This window comes from Onthophagus taurus, chromosome 3, assembly GCF_036711975.1.
Source record: "Onthophagus taurus isolate NC chromosome 3, IU_Otau_3.0, whole genome shotgun sequence".
NCBI classification, from domain to species: domain Eukaryota; kingdom Metazoa; phylum Arthropoda; class Insecta; order Coleoptera; family Scarabaeidae; genus Onthophagus; species Onthophagus taurus.
The window spans coordinates 26,905,395-26,929,156 of NC_091968.1; the positions used below are offsets into that span (position 1 = coordinate 26,905,395).

The following is a 23,762-nucleotide window of genomic DNA, read 5'->3' on the forward strand; positions in this document are numbered from 1 at the left end:
GCGATGAATCATTTTTTTTAAAGGAAGATAACGATCGCGAATTATTACATCGCGGAAAGGTTCTTTGAAAGTTGAAGGTACCGAAATGATTTTTTGATGAACCTGAATCGTCGAAATAATTGCATCATCATACTAGGTTTAATTTAATTTTCGATGACTTAAAGTTTTTATTTAAATTATTTTTTATTTCCTTGTTGGGGTTGATACATCCCATAAATTGATTGAATTTGCATTTTTTGAAACATATAATTTTAAACAGTCGTATCTCAAGAACAAATTGGGATATCACGATTAAATAAGAAGAAATTTAAAGCAAATTTAATGAAATTTGAAATAACCACTGATTATTCGCTTATTATTTCTTATTGTTTTAGAATAAAGCTAAAAATAAACTTTTTTTATAAAATTTCCAAACGCCGTCAAAATCTAGTGTCATTGAAGAAATAAAATTTACAGTTTCCTGTAAATTACGGGGCGGTATTTAAATTACGAGGTATTATTTTTCTGGTATTTAAAAACAAATAATTATATTTATTACACCAACTGTTAATACGGAAATATTTAATGGATTGCATTGTCTTGGATTAGAGAAATATGTTTTTTTAATTTTTAAGTTATAATACCGTAATTTACAGGAAACTGTAAATTTGATTTCTTCGATGACGCCAAAAAAAAATTTTTATAACCAAGATAATTGCACTTGCTGGTTTTACGATATTTTCAATTTTGACCTCTAGAGGAAAAACAAAAACGATAGCGCTTTGAGGTTTTCGACATTGGTATTTATTTCAAAAAAGAGATCAAAATATGTAAACTACTTTTTTCATAGTTATTAATTTTAACCCTTTCGGTCACCCAGTTCACTGTACAACAGTAGTGTACACCACTTTTCCATTATTTCTTAATTTTAATGAAATTTAAAAAAAAAATGTCAAAAATTAAGAAAAAAAAATAAGTAATATTTTAAAGTAAAGTTAATGAGGATTAAATGTGCCATAAAAAATTTCTTACTTTTCATAAACATCGTTGTTATGATTTTTTAAACCCAATTCTACACTTTTCATTGCTATTAATTTTAATGGAAATTAAAATAATCGTATCTCAAGAACTAATTGAGATATCATGATGAAATAACAAACATTTTAAAGCAAATTTAATGACAATTAAATGTGCCATAAATAATTTTTTAATTTTCATAAACATCGTTGTGATGATTTTTTAACCCCAACTCTGTACTTTTCATCGTTATCAATTATAATGGAAATTTAAAAAATCGTATCTCAAGAACGAATTGAGATATGACCATGAAATAACCAGCACTTCAACGTAAATTTAATGAGGATTTAATGTGCCATAAACAATTTCTTAGTTTCCATAAATATCGTCGTGATGATTTTTTGAAACCAACTGTGTACTTTTGATAGTTATTAATTTTAATGGAAATTAAAAAAATTGTATCTCAACAACTAATTGAGATATCATCATGAAATAAGAAGCATTTTAAAGCAAATTTAATAAAGATTAAGTGTGCCATAAATAATTTCTTAATTTCCATAAACATCGTTGTTATGATTTTTTGAACCCAACTTTGCACTTTTTATGGTTATAAATTTTAATGGAAATTCAAAAAATCGTACCTCAAGAACTAATTGAGATATCATGATGAAATAATCAACATTTTAAAGCAAATTTAATGAGGATTAAATATGCCATAAATAATTTCTTAGTTTCCATAAATATCGTCGTGATGATTTTTTGAAACCAACTGTGTACAGGGTGGTTCAAATTCGATGTCCGAATAGGCTAACTCGAAAACTATAAGAGTTAGAAAAAAAGTAGCTTACATGTCATGATCTCGTTTTTCGAGAAACTGCTAATGCCGAAAACCTCATAGCGCTATCGTCTTTTGTTTTTCCCCTAGAGGCCAAAATTGAAAATATCGTGAAACCCGCAAATGTAATTATCTTGGTTATTATTATAGGTGGAGTATTATAACTAAGACATTATATGGACACTTTTTGACAGAGAATTTCATGACATAGTCATATCATGAGAATTTTCGTTTTTTTAAATGGAAACAACCACTGATTATTCGCTTATTAAATTAGTTATTTTTTTCGGATAACAAAAATATAGGGTTCGACAGGTCTATTTCTTATTGTTTTAGAATAAAGCTAAAAATAAACTTTAAAAGCAAATTTAATGAGGATTAAGTGTGCCATAAATAATTTCTTAATTTCCATAAACATCGTTGTTATGATTTTTTGAACCCAACTTTGCACTTTTTATGGTTATAAATTTTAATGGAAATTCAAAAAATCGTATCTCAAGAACTAATTGAGATATCATGATGAAATAACCAACATTTTAAAGCAAATTTAGTCAGGATTAAGTGTTCCATAAATAATTTCTTAGTTTCCATAAACATCATTGTGATGATTTTTTAAACCCAACTCTGCACTTTTAATTGTTACTAATTTTAATGGAAATAAAAAAAATCGTATCTCAAGAACTAATTGAGATATCATGATGAAATAACCATCATTCTAAAGCAAATTTAGTCAGGATTAAATGTGCCATAAATAATTTCTTAATTTTCATAAACATCGTTGTGATGATTTTTTAACCCCAACTCTGTACTTTTCATCGTTATTAATTATAATGAAAATTTAAAAAATTGTATCTCAAGAACTAATTGAGATATCATGATGAAATAACCAACATTTTAAAGCAAATTTAGTCAGGATTAAGTGTTCCATAAATAATTTCTTAGTTTCCATAAACATCGTTGTTATGATTCTTTGAACCCAACTCTGCACTTTTAATAGTTATTAATTTTAATGGAAATTAAAAAAATCGTATCTCAAGAACTAATTGAGATATCATAATGAAATAACCACCATTTTAAAGCAAATTTAATGAGGATTAAATGCGCCATAAATAATTTCTTAGTTTCCATAAACATCGCTCTGATGATTTTTAATTCCAATTCTGCATTTTTCATAGTTATTAATTTTAATGGAAATTCAAAAAATCGTATCTCAAGAACTAATTGAGATATCATGATGAAATAATCAACATTTTAAAGCAAATTTAATGAGGATTAAATATGCCATAAATAATTTCTTAGTTTCCAAAAACATCGCTCTGATGATTTTTTAATTTCAATTCTGCACTTTTAATAGTTATTAATTTTAATGAAAATTAAAAAAATCGTATCTCAAGAACTAATTGAGATATCATGATGAAATAACCACCATTTTAAAGCAAATTTAATGAGGATTAAATGTGCCATAAATAATGTCTTAGTTTCCATAAACATCGCTCTGATGATTTTTTAATCCCAATTCTGCATTTTTCATAGTTATTAATTTGAATGGAAATTCAAAAAATCGTATCTCAAGAACTAATTGAGATATCATGATGAAATAACCAACATTTTAAAGCAAATTTAATGAGGGTTAAATGTGCCATATACAGGATGTTCAGAAATTAATTGTAAAATGCTTCATACGTCTTCATGAGGTTCTCAAAGGACGGATAATTTGTCCATAAATAATCATTAATATTCAATATCTGTGAATAATAATAATTATTATTAGAAATTATTTTCTTTAGGTTCAAAGATCGTTTTTAAAATTTTTTTATCATATCTTCATGAAACACACATTTGGCAACATAGTAGAACAACATTTTAACATTAAAATTTTCGATTCAGAGTCGGTCGTAGAATTTCTGAACACCTGTATAATTACTTGGTTTCCATAAACATTGTTGTGATGATTTTCTAACCCCAACTCTGTACTTTTCGTAGTTATTAATTTTAATGGAAATTAAAAAAATCGTATCTCAAGAACTAATTGAGATATCATGATGAAATAAGAAACATTTTAAAGAAAATTTAATGAGCTTTAAATAATTTCTTAGTTTCGTATTAATGATTTGATTTAAATAATTTCCTTGGTTTGTTATTTCCTTGTTGGGGTTGAGAAATTGTTGGGTTTAAACGTGTATAGGTCACCCACGCGTTTATAATTTGAGATGGGGTGGACCCCATCTCAGAATAATCCCCATTCAAGGGGTGAAATCTGATAAATTATTCAACGTAAACACAAAGGATATTAATTTTTTGTGAATTACAAAATGAAAATTATAGGGTTATTAGCATCAAAGTTATTTCTAAAAATCGTTAATAAATTAACGACATTCTTTTAACAGTTTTAACCCGTTTAAAGCCACCAAACTTTGTACGCAAGCGTCTCTTTTCGCGTCTCTTTCTCTTGCATCCGCGAGTTTTGCACCGAGTGCGTCTCGAAACCCATTCAGTTTTTGACGCGTCGTCGATCCAGCATAAAGTTGCAAAAAAGCTCCAAAAAAACTTAGTTTTAATGAAACATTAAGCTTTTTAAACGTGCCCAAAAAAATGTTAACTCAAAAAAAAAGTGATTTATTAAATTATTTTTGTAAGTATTAATTTTTAATAATTAACTCATCAATTTCTTGAGTGATCTGTATGAGAATAACGAGAAGGGAAAATTATTCCAAGAAATAACTTCTCTTCTTCGCCCGAATTTGTCGCGAGAAATTTATTAATTGAGTTAAAAAAAAGCGGCTCAATCGGAATCATTTTAATTTTTTTTTTGTTATAAACACTTAGTTATGTCCAAATAAAAGCGATAAAGATAAAACGAAATGATTGAAATAAATTTTGGTCAAGTTACAACCGGGTCGTTTAATGTTTTTAAAATTTTTTTATTTTGCACCGAAGCGCCGGGACATAAAGTTGAAAAAGGGGCTGTTAAAATCGAACGATACGGAACTGTGTGGCCATAAAAGTTAAAAAATGTTTATGCGTGTTTATAGTTTAACCATATACAGCAATAAAGCCGAGGGTTTATATAAGAAATCTAAAAAGCTAATAAATAAAATCTTTTATTCGAAACTAAAAACTGATTTTAACACGAAACCAAAGCAAGAATCACAAATAAGGTTTTCCACTTCATTTGCTATCGATTAAGGAAAATTCTTAACCTTGTCGGCCGTTTTTTTAAACTCCATCCGGAGAATTCGTCGATTGCGAGCAATAATAATCGAAATTACGTAGTAAAACGACGTCAATTGACGATTACGTCGACGTCAGCACTGTTAAGGTCTTTTTAAAGTTGCTTCCGCTTTAACGTTGGTTTAGAGTGGAAGCAGAAGAAGAAGAAGAAGAGAACAATCAAGACGAAGACGTAGCGGGACGTTTGATCTTAACGTTTAAGGACTTACTTTACGGCGTCCCAGGGAATTCTCTACGTTTCCTTTTGCGCGTGCATCTCTTCTTCTTCTTCTTACATTTGATTCTTCTTCGACTTTTCTAAGGTAAAAAGGATCATGCGGCGCCTTAATCGAAACGGATTGATTATATTGTAAGAAAAAAATAATAAAGTGTATGCCAAAGAAAACGTTAAGTTGTAAACCGTTACGGTTAAAACATACATAATCTATTTTCGAGATAATAAACAATCCTATATTTGTACAAACGTATTTTCGTTTGTGACAAAGCTTTCAAAATTTAAAAGCTTTTCTAAACCTTATGTAAACGAGATTTAACAAATATTTTTCTTAAACTCTTTCAAACCGCAATTTATTTACTTATTTACTTAAGAGCACATTAATTTAATTTCAAGTTATCAATTCGTCGTCGATTTTTAATAGTTTAGAAGTGTTAAAAAAATTTCGAATACACTACAGTTATTTTTAACGTTCTCACGTAAACGGCCGCCTTTCTATACATAATGTATATAGTTAGGTATGAGCATTACACGTAATTGTGTCGGCAACGTTTCAGTTAATGTTCGCCTCAAAGGGGAAAGCTTTAATCGTTTCATTTTACCCGAGGCTCTTTCGTAAATTTTTGTTTCTTCCTTTCTTTCCTTTTTGGATGATTCCAAAATTATCTTTCAAACAAATCTAAAAAATTTATCACAATTCAAATCCATTACATTGTAGCGCCTCGGCCATAAGCAACCTCAGTTTTATTAGATAAAATTGTGAATTTTTGACTAATTAAACCGAGGTGGCTTGCGGCGAAGGCTCTTTAATTAAAATTATATCAATCCGAAACTGGTCATCATAATGTGGTCCCTCAGCCACATTTAAGGTCCTTCGGGGTTCATTTAAGGTCATATACAGCGTATCTTCCGCATCAGAGCATTATATGCTTGTACGATACATCATTCTGAAGCGATTTTTCTAATACATTTTTTTCGAAATGTTTATAATAACAGCACGGGAACTGTTTTTCGACGTCCAATGGCAAATCGTAAATGTGTACTTTTGTACTTACCAATAGATTCGACACGCAAAGAGAAATAAACTTTTTTCGTGAATCAAAATCGTCTGTTATTGGACAAAAGCTGAGAATTTTAAACAGATGCCGTGCTTGAGAATGTGCGTGAAATATCGCTTCAGAATAATATATTCTACAACTGTATAATGCTCTGATGCGGAAGATACGGGACACGCTGTAGATCACGCAGCCGTAATTATTAGAGATATAAAAATTTTTTATTAACATTTTTGATTCAAAATTAAAATCTAAGCAAGTTTTGTTCGAAAAATTTTTTGATTTAACCAATAATTAATAAGATAACCTTAAAAATCTTATTTTTTATACCAGTATACAGCGCCATCTAGCGGAGATATCAACTTTCTTTATTAAAATAATCGATTTGAAATTCAAATATAAACAACTTTTATATGAAACATTTTTTAATTAAACCAACTTTTTAATGAAGCCCAATTTAGGAATTTAAGGTCATATAGGTCACACAGCCATAATTAGTAGAGATATCGAATTATTTTATTAACATTTTTGATTCAAAATTAAAATCTAAACAAGTTTTATTCGAAAAATTTTATGATTTAGCCAATAATTAATAAGATAACCTCAAAAATCTTCTTTTTCATACCAGTATACAGCGCCATCTAGCGGAGATATCATTTTTTTTTATTAAAATAATCGATTTGAAATTGGAATATAAACAACTTTTATATGAAACATTCTTTAATTAAACCAACTTTTTAATCAAGCCCAATTCATGCATTTAAGGTCATATAGGTCACACAGCCGTAATTATTCGAGATATCAAAATGTTTTATTAACATTTTTGATTCAAAATTAAAATCTAAGCAAGTTTTGTTCGAAAAATTTTTTGATTTAACCAATAATTAATAAGATAACCTTAAAAATCTTATTTTTTATACCAGTATACAGCGCCATCTAGCGGAGATATCAACTTTTTCTATTAAAATAATCGATTTGAAATTGGAATATAAACAACTATTATATGAAACATTTTTTAATTAAACTAACTTTTTAATCAAGCCCAATTCATGCATTTAAGGTCATATAGGTCACACAGCCGTAATTATTCGAGATATCAAAATGTTTTATTAACATTTTTGATTCAAAATTAAAATCTAAGCAAGTTTTGTTCGAAAAATTTTTTGATTTAACCAATAATTAATAAGATAACCTTAAAAATCTTATTTTTTATACCAGTATACAGCGCCATCTAGCGGAGATATCAACTTTTTCTATTAAAATAATCGATTTGAAATTGGAATATAAACAACTATTATATGAAACATTTTTTAATTAAACTAACTTTTTAATTAAGCCCAATTTAGGCATTTAAGGTCATATAGGTCACACAACCATAATTAGTACAGGTATCGAAATTTTTCATTAACATTTTTAATTCAAAATTAAAATCTAAACAAGTTTTAACCGAAAATTTTTTTGATTTAATCAATACTTAATAAGATAACCTCAAAAACCTTATTTTTTATACCAGTATACAGCGTCATCTAGCGGAGATATCAACTTTTTTTATTAAAATAATCGATTTGAAATTGGAATATAAACACCTTTTATATGAAAAATTTTTTAATTAAACCAACTTTTTCAATCAAGCCCAATTTATGCATTTAAGGTCATATAGGTCACACAGCCGTAATTATTAGAGATATCAAAATTTCGAATTAACATTTTTGATTCAAAATTAAAATCTAAGCAAGTTTTATTCGAAAATTTTTTTGATTTAATCAATAATTAATAAGATAACCTTAAAAATCTTATTTTTCATATCGATATACAGCGCCATCTAGTGGAGATATCAACTTTTTTTATTAAAATAATCGATTTGAAATTGGAGTATAAACAACTTTTATATGAAACATTTTTTAATTAAACGAACTTTTTAATCAGGCCCAATTTAGGCAATTAAGGTCATATAGGTCATACAGCCGTAATTATTAGAGATGTCAAAATTTCGAATTAACATTTTTAATTCAAAATTAAAATCTAAGCAAGTTTTATTCGAAAAATTTTATGATTTAGTCAATAATTAATAAGATAACCTCAAAAATCTTATTTTTTATAACAGTATACAGCACCAACTAGCGGAGATATCAACTTTTTTTATTAAAATAATCGATTTCAAATTTGAATATAAACAACTTTTATATGAAACATTCTTTAATTAAACCAACTTTTTAATCAAGCCCAATTTATGCAATTAAGGTCATATAGGTCACACAGCCGTAATTAGTAAAGATATCGAAATTTTTTATTAACATTTTTGATTCAAAATTAAAATCTAAGCAAGTTTTATTCAAATTTTTTTTTGATTTAGCCAATAATTAAGATAACCTCAAAAATCTTATTTTTTATACCAGTATACAGCGTCATCTAGCGCAGGTATCAACTTTTTTTATTAAAATAATCGATTTGAAACTAGAATATAAACAACTTTTATATGAAACATTTTTTAATTAAACCAACTTTTTCAATCAAGCCCAATTTAGGCATTTAAGGTCATATAGGTCACACAGCCGTAATTATTAGAGATATCAAAATTTCGAATTAACATTTTTGATTCAAAATTAAAATCTAAGCAAGTTTTATTCGAAAAATTTTATGATTTAGTCAATAATTAATAAGATAACCTCAAAAATCTTATTTTTTATAACAGTATACAGCGCCATCCAGCGGAAACATTTTTTAATTAAACCAACTTTTTTAATCAAATCCAATTTATGCATTTAAGGTCATAAAATGTTTATTAATATGTATTTTTGTTTCAAAATTAAATTCTAAGCAAGTTCTATTCGAAACAATTTTTGATTTAACCAATAATTATTGGTATTTTGAATAAAATCGCGGGAAATCCGAATTCTTCGGTCATTAAAGAGCATGCCTTCTTTGTTTCGATGATGATAATAAAAATCGTTTCCAAAAGTGGAAAGGTGAATTCGCGTATCTTAATTGGAAGGGGATGTAATCCGTCGAAAAGAGTTTACGACTTTGAAATGTCTATTGTTGGGGACTTTTCGGTGCGTGTAAGCGGCTTTTTTATTTTCAAGAAAAACTTTATTGTTGTATTGTCTAAAAAATTTTTTTAAATGTTATATAAGAAGTAACGTCGTGTTGTTAAGTCAAGATCTCGTATTTCTTCTCAACGTCCTTCCTCAACTTGAAGAAGCGCTACGTGCCGATACGCGCCTCATTCGTGATTTACAGCATTCTTGAGACGTAATAAGTTTTAGAATTTCTTTTTAACCCGACCACAACAAAAAATAAAAAAATAAAGAAGAAAAAAAGAGAAAAGGAAATGATCGGTGTCGTTGTCTCATCCTTGAGATGTCCTCACGTAAACCGAACCGACATCGCTGCTTACCGTCTAACTCCCCTAACACCACCTTTGGGACGTTTCCCCGTTTGTACAGAAACGACGACACAATCATAATGGTTAGTGCCTAATGAACACGCCGACTTTAATCGACTTTTTTTTATTTATCCCTCGAGATAAATTAAAAATAGAAGAAATTTTCTTTTCTAAAGAAAGTATCAATCGAATCAAATCGATTTTGGGATATTTCGAAAAGGATGCTGTTAAAAACATTTCTTGGTGAATTTTAATGTGGTTCGGTTGTTATTTTTTTTTTTTGGGTGCAAATCGAGGAGAAATTCGCGTCAGGAAATATTAAAAGGGACGTCCGATGAATGATGGATTCGATCTTTGGTGCACATCCGATGGACGAGATACTCTGCGGCTTCTTCTTTGTGACGGGATCAAAATAACAGCACATCAAGAAATCGAACCAGCACTTTTCTTTCATTGTGGTTGTTACGATTAAATTTAAACAAAAAAGAACGAACGGGTTTTAAGAAATACATCTTTTTCATTCTTAAATTTTTGAATTAAATTCATACCAAATAATTTCTTTTAATATAGAAATGAACCACCTTCTCTACGGGTAGTAAGATTTAAATATAAATCACTCAAGATACTTACTTCTATTATATCAGAATATGCTTTCGCATGCTAAATAATTTATTTTAGAAGAACAACTTCTCGAACACTAAGATTCAGACTTAAATCACCCGATATACCATGATATATCTTCAAAAATGAGTTCATTTGCTGTACTGTTCAGTGGGAAATAACAATAACGATGAACATTAATTAAAAGATGTTAGAAAAGTTGATGCCGAGACCAGAAATATGATATCTTATTAAAACAAAGCTGGCCAATGTATTGTAATGTTCCAACAGGAATTCGCCTCTACTAAAAGCTGAGAGTTGGTTCGAGTAGCAAAAAGTTAAAGTTTCTGGATCAAATCATTTTAGTGAGGCATCCTCTACCACTTCATTCAGATGTATAAAAACATGTACTGGGAATTTATGAAGATTTGTCTCAAGATAATTTGGTAGTCGGATGTTTTGGAGCTCACCTCTACGTTTTTACAAGTCTTGGACACGATATTGCAAAAACTACTCGAAAAATCTTCCTGAAATTTGTTACACATAAATAGTTATATTGTTTTCTACTTGAAACCTAAAAAATGACAAATTATTTTGAAAAAGTGCTTTTTTTGAAAAATTCATCAAAATTAAAAAAAAAAAAGAAAATTTTCTTGAAAACATTCTATTTCTTTTAATCATTAATTTTCTTCAAATATTTTAGGTTCACATAGAAGGTATGAATGTTAGGAACAATTTAAATGTATTTCCAAGTAATTCTAACCATTGTAACGATTCCTAGAACGTCCAAAGCGAAGTAATTAACTATTCTCACCACGTAATCTTCTTATATGCGTGCCATTTTGAAAAGTTTAGGAATGAATTGGCCTCGGCCATACTAAGAACAAAAATCGTTGGGTTTTACTTAATTAAGCTGAGGTCGCTTGCTGCCGAGGGGCTACAATATAATTGTTATGTCATTAATTATTGGTTAAATTAAAAATTGTTTCGAATAAAACTTGCTTAAAATTTAATTTTGAAACAAAAATGTTAATAACATTTTTTTATACCTCTGTTAATTAAGGTTGTGTACTTCTATGACCTTAAATGTATAAATTGGTTTTGATTGAAAAAGTTGGTTTAATTAAAAAATGTTTTATATAAAAATTGTTTATATTCCAATTTTAAATCGATTATTTTAATAAAAAAAATTGATATCTCCACTAGATCGCGCTGTATACTGGTATAAAAGATAAGATTTTTGAGGTTATGTTATTAATTATTGGTTAAATCAAAATTTTTTTCGAATAGAACTTGCTTAGATTTTAATTTTGAATCAAAAATGTTAATAAAAAAATTCGATATCTCTAATAATTACGGCTGCGCGACCTATATGACCTTGAACGATGCCCGAAAATTTATTAACATTTCTGTTTCAAAATTAAATTTTATGCAAGTTTTATTTAACCCATAATTAATGACATAACCTCAAAAATCTTATTTTTCACATTTTTGTATGTGGTTGATAACAAAATTACTGAATGAAAATTACTTTCACCTTTTTCAGTGTAATAGTGATTAATGTTAAATTTGATAAATCTTCTCATTATATTGTAGCCCCTCGGCTGTAAGCAACCTCGACTTTATCAGGTAACCTTGGAGATCTTTCGACTAATTAAGTCGAGATCACTTGCGGCCGAGTCTCTTTAATTAAAATTATATAAATCTGAAACTGGTTATCATAATGTAGTGTCTCGGCCACATTTAAGGTCCTTCGGGCATCATTCAAGGTCATATAGCTCACGCAGCCGTAATTATTGGAGATATCGAATTTTTTTATTAACATTTTTGATTCAAAATTAAAATCTAAGCAAGTTCTATTCGAAAAAATTTTTGATTTAACCAATAATTAATAACATAACCTCAAAAATCTTATCTTTTATACCAGTATACAGCGCGATCTAGTGGAGATATCAATTTTTTTTATTAAAATGATCGATTTGGAATTGAAATATAAACAACTTTTATATGAAACATTTTTTAATTAAACCAATTTTTCAATCAAGCTCAATTTAGATATTTAAGGTCATATAGGTTGCACAGCCGTAATTATTAGAGATATCAAAATTTCGAATTAACATTTTTGCTTCAAAATTATAATCTAAGCAAGTTTTATTCGAAAAATTTTATGATTTAGCCAATAATTAATAAGATAACCTCAAAAATTTTATTTTTTATACCAGTATACAGCGCCATCTAGCGCAGATATCAACTTTTTTTATTAAAATAATCGATTTGAAACTAGAATATAAACAACTTTTATATGAAACATTTTTTAATTAAACAAACTTTTTCAATCAAGCCCAATTTATGCATTTAAGGTCATATAGGTCACACAGCCGTAATTATTAGAGATATCAAAATTTCGAATTAACATTTTTGATTCAAAATTAAAATCTAAGCAAGTTTTATTCAAATTCTTTTTTGATTTAGCCAATAATTAATAAGATAACCTCAAAAATCTTATCTTTTATACCAGTATACAGCGCCATCTAGCGGAGATATCAACTTCTTTTATTAAAATAATCGATTTGAAATTGGAGTATAAACAACTTTTATATGAAACATTTTTTAGTTAAACCAACTTTTTCAATCAAGCCCAATTTATGCATTTAAGGTCATAGAACTACACAGCTTTAATTAAAAGAGATATCAAATAATTTTATTAACGTTTTTGTTTCAAAATTAAAATCTAAGCAAGTTTTATTCGAAATAATTTTTAATTTAACCAATAATTAATGACATAACCTAAAAAATCTTATTTTTCACATTTTTGTGCGTGGTTGATAGCAAAATTACTGATTGCAAATTACTTTCACCTTTTTCAGTGTAATAGTGATTAATGTTAAATTTGATAAATCTTCTCATTATATTGTAGCCCCTCGGCTATAAGCAACCTCAACTTTATCAGGTAACTTTGGAGATTTTTTAACTAATTATTAAGCCGAGGTCGCTTGCGCCGAGGTTCTTTAATTAAAATTATATCAATCTGGAACTGGTTATCATAATGTAGTGCCTCGGCCACATTTAAGGTCCTTCGGGCATCATTCAAGGTCATATAGGTCACGCAGCCGTAATTATTAGAGATATCGAATTTTTTTATTAACATTTTTGATTCAAAATTAAAATCTAAGCAAGTTTTATTCGAAAAATTTTATGATTTAACCAATAATTAATAAGATAACCTCAAAAATCTTATTTTTTACACCAGTATACAGCGACATCTAGCGGAAATATCAACTTCTTTTATTAAAATAATCGATTTGAAATTGGAATATAAACAACTTTTATATGAAACATTTTTTAATTAAACCAACTTTTTCAATCAAGCCTAATTTAGGCATTTAAGGTCATATAGGTCACACAGCCGTAATTATTAGAGATATCAAAATTTCGGATTAACATTTTTGATTCAAAATTAAAATCTAAGCAAGTTTTATTCGAAAAATTTTATGATTTAACCAATAATTAATAAGATAACCTCAAAAATCTTATTTTTTACACCAGTATACAGCGACATCTAGCGGAAATATCAACTTTTTTTATTAAAATAATCGATTTGAAATTGGAATATAAACAACTTTTATATGAAACATTTTTTAATTAAACCAACTTTTTCAATCAGGTCCAATTTATGCATTTAAGGTCATAGAACTACACAGTTTTAATTAACAGAGATATCAAAAAATTTTATTAACGTTTTTGTTTCAAAATTAAATTTTAAGCAAGTTTTATTCGAAACAATTTTTAATTTAACCAATAATTAATGACGTAATTCATCATATTGTAGCCCCTCGGGTGCAAGCGACCTCGGCTTTATGACGTAAAGTCATTTAAGTAATTAATATTGACTAATCATTGATTAATTTTGTATCGGATTACATCCCCTTCCAATTAAGACAATTTTTATTATTTTCATCGAAACAAAGATGGAATGGTCTTTAACGATTATTTCTTTTTGAATTTTAAAACGCTTCGGGAATTCGGATCAAGAGTAACGCGACCGAAGAATCCGGATTCCCCGCGGAATCGTCGCGTATCTTCGGATTAATGCCATTTCTAACGACATCCAAGCACATGTTCAACTCGATGTTTACACGCGATACGCGATCTGTTCGAGCTTTAACAAACCAATACGTATGCCACCGTTGTATCAACCCGACGAGAAACAACACGATGAATTAAGTATAGAGCTTTTATTTTCATACAGATCACCGGATAATTTTAATTTATTTTTAACAAATGCCGTTTTATTTGAAGGATTAAAAATGTGAGTGTTGTGATTTTAAAAAAATGTCTTCGTTGTCTCGCGCGCAAAGTTGGCCCCTTCTTTCCGGTGCAGTTCCCGGTGCTGAAGATGTAGCTCGACAGGCGAATGCAAGAGTAGCGCAGATACAAGCAAGAAGATTTTTGTGTCGACATTATTACCCGGAAGGTGGTTGGGGGTGGGTTATCGCAACTTGTGCTCTTTTGGTTCAAATTTTGAATCATGGGGTACAATTTTCGTGCTCTCAATTGGTTGTTCCAGCTACGAGACAATTTCAAGTGAAACCAGCGTATCCTTCAGGTAATTTATTTTTAAATTCAACATATACCTCCTGTTCTCGTTCGTGATAAACGACGTCGATTTAACACTATTAGCGCAATCGTTTATTTAATTGCGGTCGTAACTCAGTATCTATGAGTTTTCATCGCAGTAATAATTGTTATTTATCGCTTATTGCCGAGTCTAGAAAAGGTTCCATGGTTAACATTTGTCTTCTAGATTCTTAGATACCGGTTGGTGAGTCAAGAAAGAAAACTTGGTACGTGATTTTAGACATTAATGATCCAACTCGATTCACCATTATCTTTATCTATCGAATAAATATCGATTAAAAAAAAGTATTTTGATGGAAAGTATTTCTTCGGTGAGAAAAACATCACCATCCATATGAAGTTAGGTCCAGCACAATTGTAAATTTAGATCGCTTTGTCCACGAATGGACATTAATTGCGGTTCGGTCGAGAGCGGAAACGACAAAAAGGAATAGAAAGAAAAAACGATGCAAGTAGATACGGAATTGGTAAAGTTCTCGTCTTCGAGAATTGGCCGGCATCCGGAGTAATGTATTGTAATTTTATATCGGGGCGTTGTTATCCGGAAAGTTAATCGATTCAGGTGCCGGCGCGCGGCTGCTTGAGCTTTCTATGGAGGTGTCGTAGATCTTGTATTAGATCTTGTGCGCCTCTCGCGCGGCTTTTTCCCCGAAGAGTAAAGACACACCACATCAAGTTCAAGAACCCGCGGCAAATTTCTTGGCACGTACCGTGGCCAGTTTATACAAACAGCTTAGTTGGAAACTATTAACCGAAGAGACCATTAACGTCAAATGACATCGGTGGAGAAGATCGTTTTCAAAGTCAATTTTATCTAAATAATTGCACTTTTTTTAAGATCGACATTAAATTGGACCGCGTTATGCAACACTTGAGAACAATCGTTTTTATCTCTCTAAAAATATGACTTCTCAGAATAGACAGGGTAGACACGATTATACAGGGTGTTTCTGTAAGTCGTACCATAAGTTTAATCACAAATACTTGAGTCAAAATGATGTTTAGTGTAAAATTTTTTGAAGGAAATTACCTACAGTTTGATTTTGTACTTTTCAACTGGCTTCTATTTTATATAGAATTTAAATCTAACCAGTTTCGGCCCTTGGCCATCTTCAGGGACTCTACAAATAAATGGGATGAAATTCTCCATATTTCTCTAACATAATAAAATAGGATGTATGTAAAAGCAAAAACTTTTTGAGAAATACTAAAATGTTTTAATTCTATTCAAGCAGACATGTTTCGAAACTAATGTTTCATCTTCAGTACATAGTAAGGTATCGTATATACGATACCTTCCAAGATTTTATTTTTATTATTGAAGATTTTTAATTTTTGATTTTGTTAAATTTAATTTAAATTTTATTTGTAAATTAAGTTAAAAGAGATTTAGATCTATTCCTGAACCCCACCTACTAACATAATTTTATTCCATTATATTGTATAATATTCTATGTACTGAAGATGAAACATTAGTTTCGAAACATGTCTGCTTGAATAGAATTAAAACATTTTAGTATTTCTTAAAAAGTTTTTACTTTTACATACATCCTATTTTACTCTACAAATAGATTAACATCCCTCATTCTACCCATTTTGCAAACAAGTTAGATTAATTTCATTTATAAAACTTCTATTATATGATAAGCAACTTCAAATTTAAAATGTCAACCTCAACTTTGCCATATTTGTAATCATCATTAAAAATCCTTTAAAATGAGTACAAACACGACATATTTATCTTCAATAGTAATGAAGTTATGGTCAACTTCCGGTTAAGAATGTCAACGTCAATTTTGACATATTTGTAATCGTTGTGAAAAATCCTTTAAAATGAGTACAAACATGATACGGTTAATTACAATATTACTCGAGATATAAGCAACTTCCGGTTTGAAATGTCAACGTCATTTTGACATATTCTTAATTTTTATAAAATGTCTTAATATTTGTCATAAAAGCAAAAATATAATTAAAAAAATCAAAAATTAAGGTTGGTATTAATATTTAAAAATTAAATTGCTATCTTCATTGTTGCCAACTTCGGGTTTAATGTTTTTTATTCTAACTTTTTTGTTTTTCGAGGTAAGTGCGTCTTGTTTGGACTCATTTTAAACGTTTTTTAATAAAGAATACATCATGAAAGAACACCATGAAGTTGTCCATTTGTCTATTATATGATAACTAACTTCAGGTTTAAAATGTCAACGTCAATTTTGACATATTTGTAATTGTCGTGAAAAATCCTTTAAAATGAGTCCGAACATGATACGTTTAATTCCAATATTACTCGAGATATAAGCAACTTCCGGCTTGAAATGTCAACGTCATTTTGACATATTCTTAATTTTTATAAAATGTCTTAATATTTGTCATAAAAGCAAAAATTTAATTAAAAAAATCAAAAATTAAGGTTGGTATTAACATTTGTTTGATATCTTCATTGTTGCTAACTTCGTGTTTAATGTTTTTTATTCAAATTTTTTTGTTGGCGTTGACATTCTTAACCGGAAGTTGACCATTACTTCATTAATATTGAAGATAAATATGTCGTGTTTGTACTCCTTTTAAAGGATTTTTAATGAAGATTACAAATATGTCAAAATTGAGGTTGACATATTAAACCTGAAGTTAGTTATTGTATAATAGAGAAATGGTCAACTTCATGGTGTTCTTTCATGATTTATTCTTTATTAAAAAACCCTTTAAAATGAGTCTAAATATGATGCACTTTTCTCAAAAAAGAAAAAAGTTAGAATAAAAAACATTAAACCTGAAGTTAGCAACAATGAACATAGCAACTTAATCTTTAAATATTAATACCAACCTTAATTTTTTATTTTTTTATATTGTTTTTGTGACAAATATTACGATATTTTATAAAAATTAAGAATATGTCAAAATGACATTGACATTTCAAACCGGAAGTTGCTTATATCTCGAATAATATAGGAATTAAATGTATCATGTTTGGACTCATTTTAAAGGATTTTTCACGGCGATTACAAATATGTCAAAATTGACATTGACATTCTTAACCGGAAGTTGACCATAACTTCATTAATATTGAAGATAAATATGTCGTGTTTGTACTCGTTTTAAAGGATTTTTAATGAAGATTACAAATATGTCAAAATTGAGGTTGACATTTTAAACCTGAAGTTAGTTATCATATAATAGAGAAATGGTCAACTTCATGGTATTCTTTCATGATTTATTCTTTATTAAAAAACCCTTTAAAATGAGTACAAACATGACGCACTTATCCCAAAAAACAAAAAGTTTGAATAAAAAAACGTTAAACCCGAAGTTAGCAACCATGAAGATAGCAATTTAATTATTAAATATTAACACCAACCTTAATTTTTAATTTTTTTTATTGTATTTTTGTTTTTGTGATAAATTTTAAGATATTTTATAATAATTAAGAATTTGTCAAAATGACATTGAACATTTCAAACCGGAAGTTGCTTATATCTCGAATAATATTAGAATTAAATGTATCATGTTTGGACTCATTTTAAAGGATTTTTCACGACGATTACAAATATGTCAAAATTGATGTTGACATTTTTAACCGGAAGTTGACCATAACTTCATTAATATTGAAGATCAATATGTCGTGTTTGTACTCATTTTAAAGGATTTTTAATGAAGATGCCAAATATGTCAAAATTAATGTTGACGTTTCAAACCGGAAGTGATCGTATTTTCATTAATATTAACCCATTAGTGCATGAAGTTAGACAATTTTTTTTTGTATTTTTCTTTAATTTTATGATAAAAAATGAATTTTTATTGGATTAATGCACTCCAATAATATACAACCAATCAGAGTAACGATCGTTTAAAATTTCGACCAATAACGTGAATTTCTAGGTGGATAAAAGTTACCTAGGTTTTTCAACTGAATAAATCACACGTGATATTTTATAACTGATTAAAACGCGACTACCATATATATACTTTTGTTTACGTCACATTTTTGACAACTATAATTAAGTCAAAAATAGTTAATAAATAATTAAAAATTGTTGATAAATTGTGCAATTGTCGTGTATTAATCTCCCTAAAATACGCTCGAGCTTGATTTTAAATCAGGATAATTTTATTTTTAATTCACTCAAGTTTTGTTACCCTTTGGAAATAACTCTCAATCAAAATCAAAAGATAAAATCGCTCCAGCTAAAGCTGTCGCGATTTTATCATGCTTTTGATTTCGAGTTATTTCCATGGTAACAAAACTTTCGTGTAAAAATAAAATTATCCGATTAAAAGTCAAGCTCTTGTGTATTTACCCCCGATTAATGCACTCCAATAATATACAACCAATCAGAGTAACGATCGTTTAAAATTTCGACCAATAACGTGAATTTCTAAGTGGATAAAAGTTACCTAGGTTTTTCAACTGAATAAATCACACGTGATATTTTATAACTGATTAAAACGCGACTACCATATATATACTTTTGTTTACGTCACATTTTTGACAACTATAATTAAGTCAAAAATAGTTAATAAATAATTCAAAATTGTTGATAAATTGTGCAATTGTCGTGCATTAATCTCCCTAAAATACGCTCGAGCTTGATTTTAAATCAGGATAATTTTATTTTTAATTCACTCAAGTTTTGTTACCCTTTGGAAATAACTCTCAATCAAAATCAAAAGATAAAATCGCTCCAGCTAAAGCTGTCGCGATTTTATCATGCTTTTGATTTCGAGTTATTTCCATGGTAACAAAACTTTCGTGTAAAAATAAAATTATCCGATTAAAAGTCAAGCTCTTGTGTATTTACCCCCGATTAATGCACACCAATAATATATAACCAATCAGAGTAACGATCGTTTTCAAATTTCGACCAATAACGTCATTTTTTAAGTGGATAAAAGTTACCTAGGCTTTTCAACCGAATAAATCACACGTGATATTTTATAATTGATAAAAAAGCGACTACTAAATTGTGCAATTGTCGTGTATTAATCTCCCTAAAATACGCTAGAGCTTGATTTTAAATCAGGATAATTTTATTTTTAATTCACTCAAGTTTTATTACCCTTTGGAAATAACTCGAAATCAAAAACATGATAAAATCGCGACAGCTTTAGCTGGATGATCCATTTGTGGATTGATTTGTAGAGTCTTTGAAGATGGCCAAGGGCCGAAACTAGTTAGACTGAAATTCTATATAAAATAAAAGACATACACTTTTAATTTTATACTGACATCTAAAAAACGACACTTGCCCGAAATTTCTCCGAAATATTTTTTCTATTGTAGAATTTCTTAGTGTATCTAAGTGTTGTATCTAAATCGGTTCTTAGACGTATGATGTAAATCGGACTTTACCCTTTAAAACAAATTTAATGGTATTTTAGGTCTTTCGGTATTCTGCATTTTTTTCTAAGTTACACCTTTACCTACCAGACAGCATGAAAATCTCTAAAAACGATAAAATGTTGCTTAGTCAAGTGATGTATAACGCGGTCCAACTATTGTTTGCCAAGACAGATGACAAGAAGCTCATTTTATCAGTTATCGCAAATGTTTCATCAAGACTGTATACAGGTGTCTCAGCGAGACCGGTCATTAGACGTTTCTGGGGTTCTGGCCAAAATAAAAATTTGAGAATTCAGACTTAAGTATTATCAATTACGTTGTCTTCGTCTAAAATATTTTCAGATTTCTAGCACTTCCGGTTATACCGGAAGTCGCCACCTGCTTTATTTTTTTAAATGGAACACCCTGTATTTTATTACATATTTGGATTTGACATACATATGTGTGCATTTTTCAAAAAACCTTAATTATCTCCCAAACTATTAATGTTAGGTATGGGACATATGGGATATAAAAGATGTAGAATGAGACACCGAAGACGATTAAGTAATAAAATATGGAGGTTGCCATTTAAAAAAATGAAGTTATGCTACTTCCAAATTTCGAAAAGTTAACGCGCCATAGTAAAGTGACCAAACGATCTAGACAGCCGTTCTCGGCACCAAAACATACTTAATCACGTTCTGAATCCTAAATTGATAACCCAAAAATCGAGTGTTCTCTGTTTTTTTGAACAAATGTCCGCTGGAGCAGATTTTTCTAAAAAAATTCGAATAACTCGAGAACGGTCGAATCCAATTGCAAAAAGTAAAGTTATTTATAAACCTTGAAAACAGACAAATCCAAATATGTAAAAATATACAGGGTGTTCCATTTAAAAAAATAAAGTAGGTGGCGATTTCTGGTATAACCGGAAGTGCTAGAAATTTGAAAATATTTTAGACGAAGAGAACGTAATTGATAATACTTAAGTCTGAATTCTCAAATTTTTATTTTGGCCAGAACTCCAGAAACGTCTAATGACCGGTTTCGCTGAGACACCCTGTATATTAGAAATATGACTTAACTTTTCTGCTAAAACTAAGACCCTTGCATAACAAAATCATATTATTTGCAGACAAAATTGCCTTTGTAGTAAAGCTCCAAGAGTCTTGTCTCTCGGAAACTAAGTTAATGACTAAAGAAAAAATGTCAAACATTAGACTAGGTTAAATATACGTATTAGAAAAGTAAGTATATTAAATTATAATATAGTAGAACTAGAAACATTCGGGTTTAGCCGTGCGTATCTTAAGATCTTTTCCTTTGCAAAACTACCCAATGCCTGTACTATTAAGCTATGTTGCATTTTATGTGGGACAATGCAAGTGCATAACGGTTTCGTAACTATGTTTACTGCATTCGAGAAGCATTCAAAAAAGTACATTAATACCAGAATTCGGGCAACTAATCGGAATGAACTTTGGAAAGTGTTTAAAACTCTGAATATTCACTCGAAATCCAAAACTAACAGTGTCCCCGATTACCTCAAACGCGTTAATGATATTAATAATCATTTTGTCGATTCTATTCCTGCTATTGCACCCGATGTAAATCTTATCAATCGGTACATGACTTCGCGCCATAAAAATTTTACAACTGAATTTGATTTCTGTCTTGTGGACGATATGGAGATTGAAAATGTTATATTCTCAATCACGTCTAATTCAGCCGGATCAGATAAAATTGATATTAAAATGATACAGTTTTCTTGTCCGGTTATAATTCCATATATTACCCATATCATTAATTTCTGTTTGATGAATGGTGTCTTTCCCGAGGCCTGGAAACAAGCAATTGTTGTACCAATTCCTAAGAAACCTCAGCCCAAAGCTCTAAATGACTTAAGACCTATAAGTTTGTTACCAGTTGTATCTAAAATTCTGGAGAAAGTGGTAGCAAAACAGGTCATTACGTACTTGGAAGGGTTAGATGTTTTGGGAAACACGCAGTCAGGCTTTCGGTTGGCGCACAGCTGTGCTACTGCATTGACTCTCATAGTTGATGATATTCTACAGGCAGCAGACAATAATAAAATAAGTATTTTAGATTTTGTTAGATTACAGCAAAGCTTTCGATACTGTCAACCATGATCTGCTTGCATCCATTTTATATCACATTGGCTTTAATAGATACGTTTTAAATTTTTTTAAATCCTATCTTTTCGGTAGACAGCAATGTGTGGGTATTGACTGCGAATTCTCTTCATATAGGAGTGTTAATTTGGGAGTCACGCAGGGCTCAGTATTGGGTCCGGTATTGTTTTCTATTTATACCCATAATATTACGCAATGTGTTGCTCATACGAACATACATAGATATGCTGACGATATCCAGTTATATTACTCCTTTGCACTTCATGATGCTCTACAAGAAACTAATAGAATTAATGACGATCTGAAGTCATTGGATAAATTCTCAAGGAATCACTCTTTAATTGTAAATCCCACCAAGTCCGTCGCTATTATTTTTGCAAGATCACAAGTCCGAACGCAACTTAAAAATGAACTTAATTTGGTTATGGGAAATAGGAAAATTGAGTTCTGCGATAATGCTCGCGACTTGGGAGTTATATTAGATTCTGATTTGAGATTTGAGCAGCATGTAGGAAAATGCATTAGAGCAGCTTTTGCTAATCTAAAGAGACTGTACGGTAGCAGATCAGTTCTCGATCAAGCTAACCGTATAATGTTATGTGATGCCCTGGTTTTGTCGCATTTTAACTATGGTAGTGTGGTGTATGGCCCTTGTTTATCTGCTACTATCGCTGCAAGGATACAAAGAGTCCAAAATGCGTTTGTGTGTGGTTTGCGAAGGCGCGATCATGTATCGTCCAAGCTGGGTGAAATTGAATGGTTGAATATGATTAATCGTCGAAAATTGGGATACGCTATGTTCTGTCGAAGAATTATCGAATCTAAGAAACCATTTTATTTATATAGTAGGATCGAATTCCGTAGAGATGCTCATACTGTCAATTTGCGAAATAAAAATTTGATTGCACCTCCGATACATAGAACTACTCTGTATGAAAGATCTTTCTCATATCAGATATCAAAAATATGGAACGGTCTCCCGGTTGGTCCCTATTGCAGCTTAGCTACTTTTAGAAGTAGTTATCGAAACCATCTATTGCAGAGTCAGGGTGTAGAGCACGTGTAACGAGCGAAAGTCGCCCTGTGACGCGGCATTATTTTGTTTTGTTTAAATTCCCATAAAATTTTATTTTGATAAGTGAAGCTCAGATCAAGTGGAAGAACAGATCATCCATCTCAGGATGGATGACCTGAACTTCGCCTTTTGCCCATTTTCTATTTGTTTTTTTTGTAACTATCTTTATGTTTTAATTGTAATTATACAGGGTGTCCCAGACCACCCGTACCAGCCGATTTATTCGGAAACGGTGAGTCCTAGAGAGTTGAAATAAA

At 29.7% G+C, this 23,762-nt stretch overlaps 2 protein-coding genes across 3 annotated transcripts in view; one reads left to right on the top strand and one right to left on the bottom strand.

Moving 5' to 3' along the window:
* LOC111420709 (monocarboxylate transporter 12-like) overlaps positions 1–23,762 on the top strand; it is a 107,196-nt gene that overhangs the window by 39,330 nt on the left and 44,104 nt on the right. Inside the window, exons 1-2 of one of the 2 annotated variants that reach the window (XM_071195572.1) lie at positions 4,341–4,463; positions 14,616–14,922. The exons of the other annotated variant lie outside the window; for it this stretch is intronic. Of the exons in view, the coding sequence (XP_071051673.1) occupies positions 14,649–14,922 (274 nt within the window). The 5' untranslated portion in view covers positions 4,341–4,463; positions 14,616–14,648. Of the gene's footprint in view, positions 1–4,340; positions 4,464–14,615; positions 14,923–23,762 lie in introns of those variants that run through there. 2 annotated transcript variants of the gene reach the window in all.
* Positions 1–23,762, bottom strand: part of LOC111419927 (ras-related protein rac-2-like) — a 79,189-nt gene that overhangs the window by 10,543 nt on the left and 44,884 nt on the right. The window lies entirely within an intron of this gene.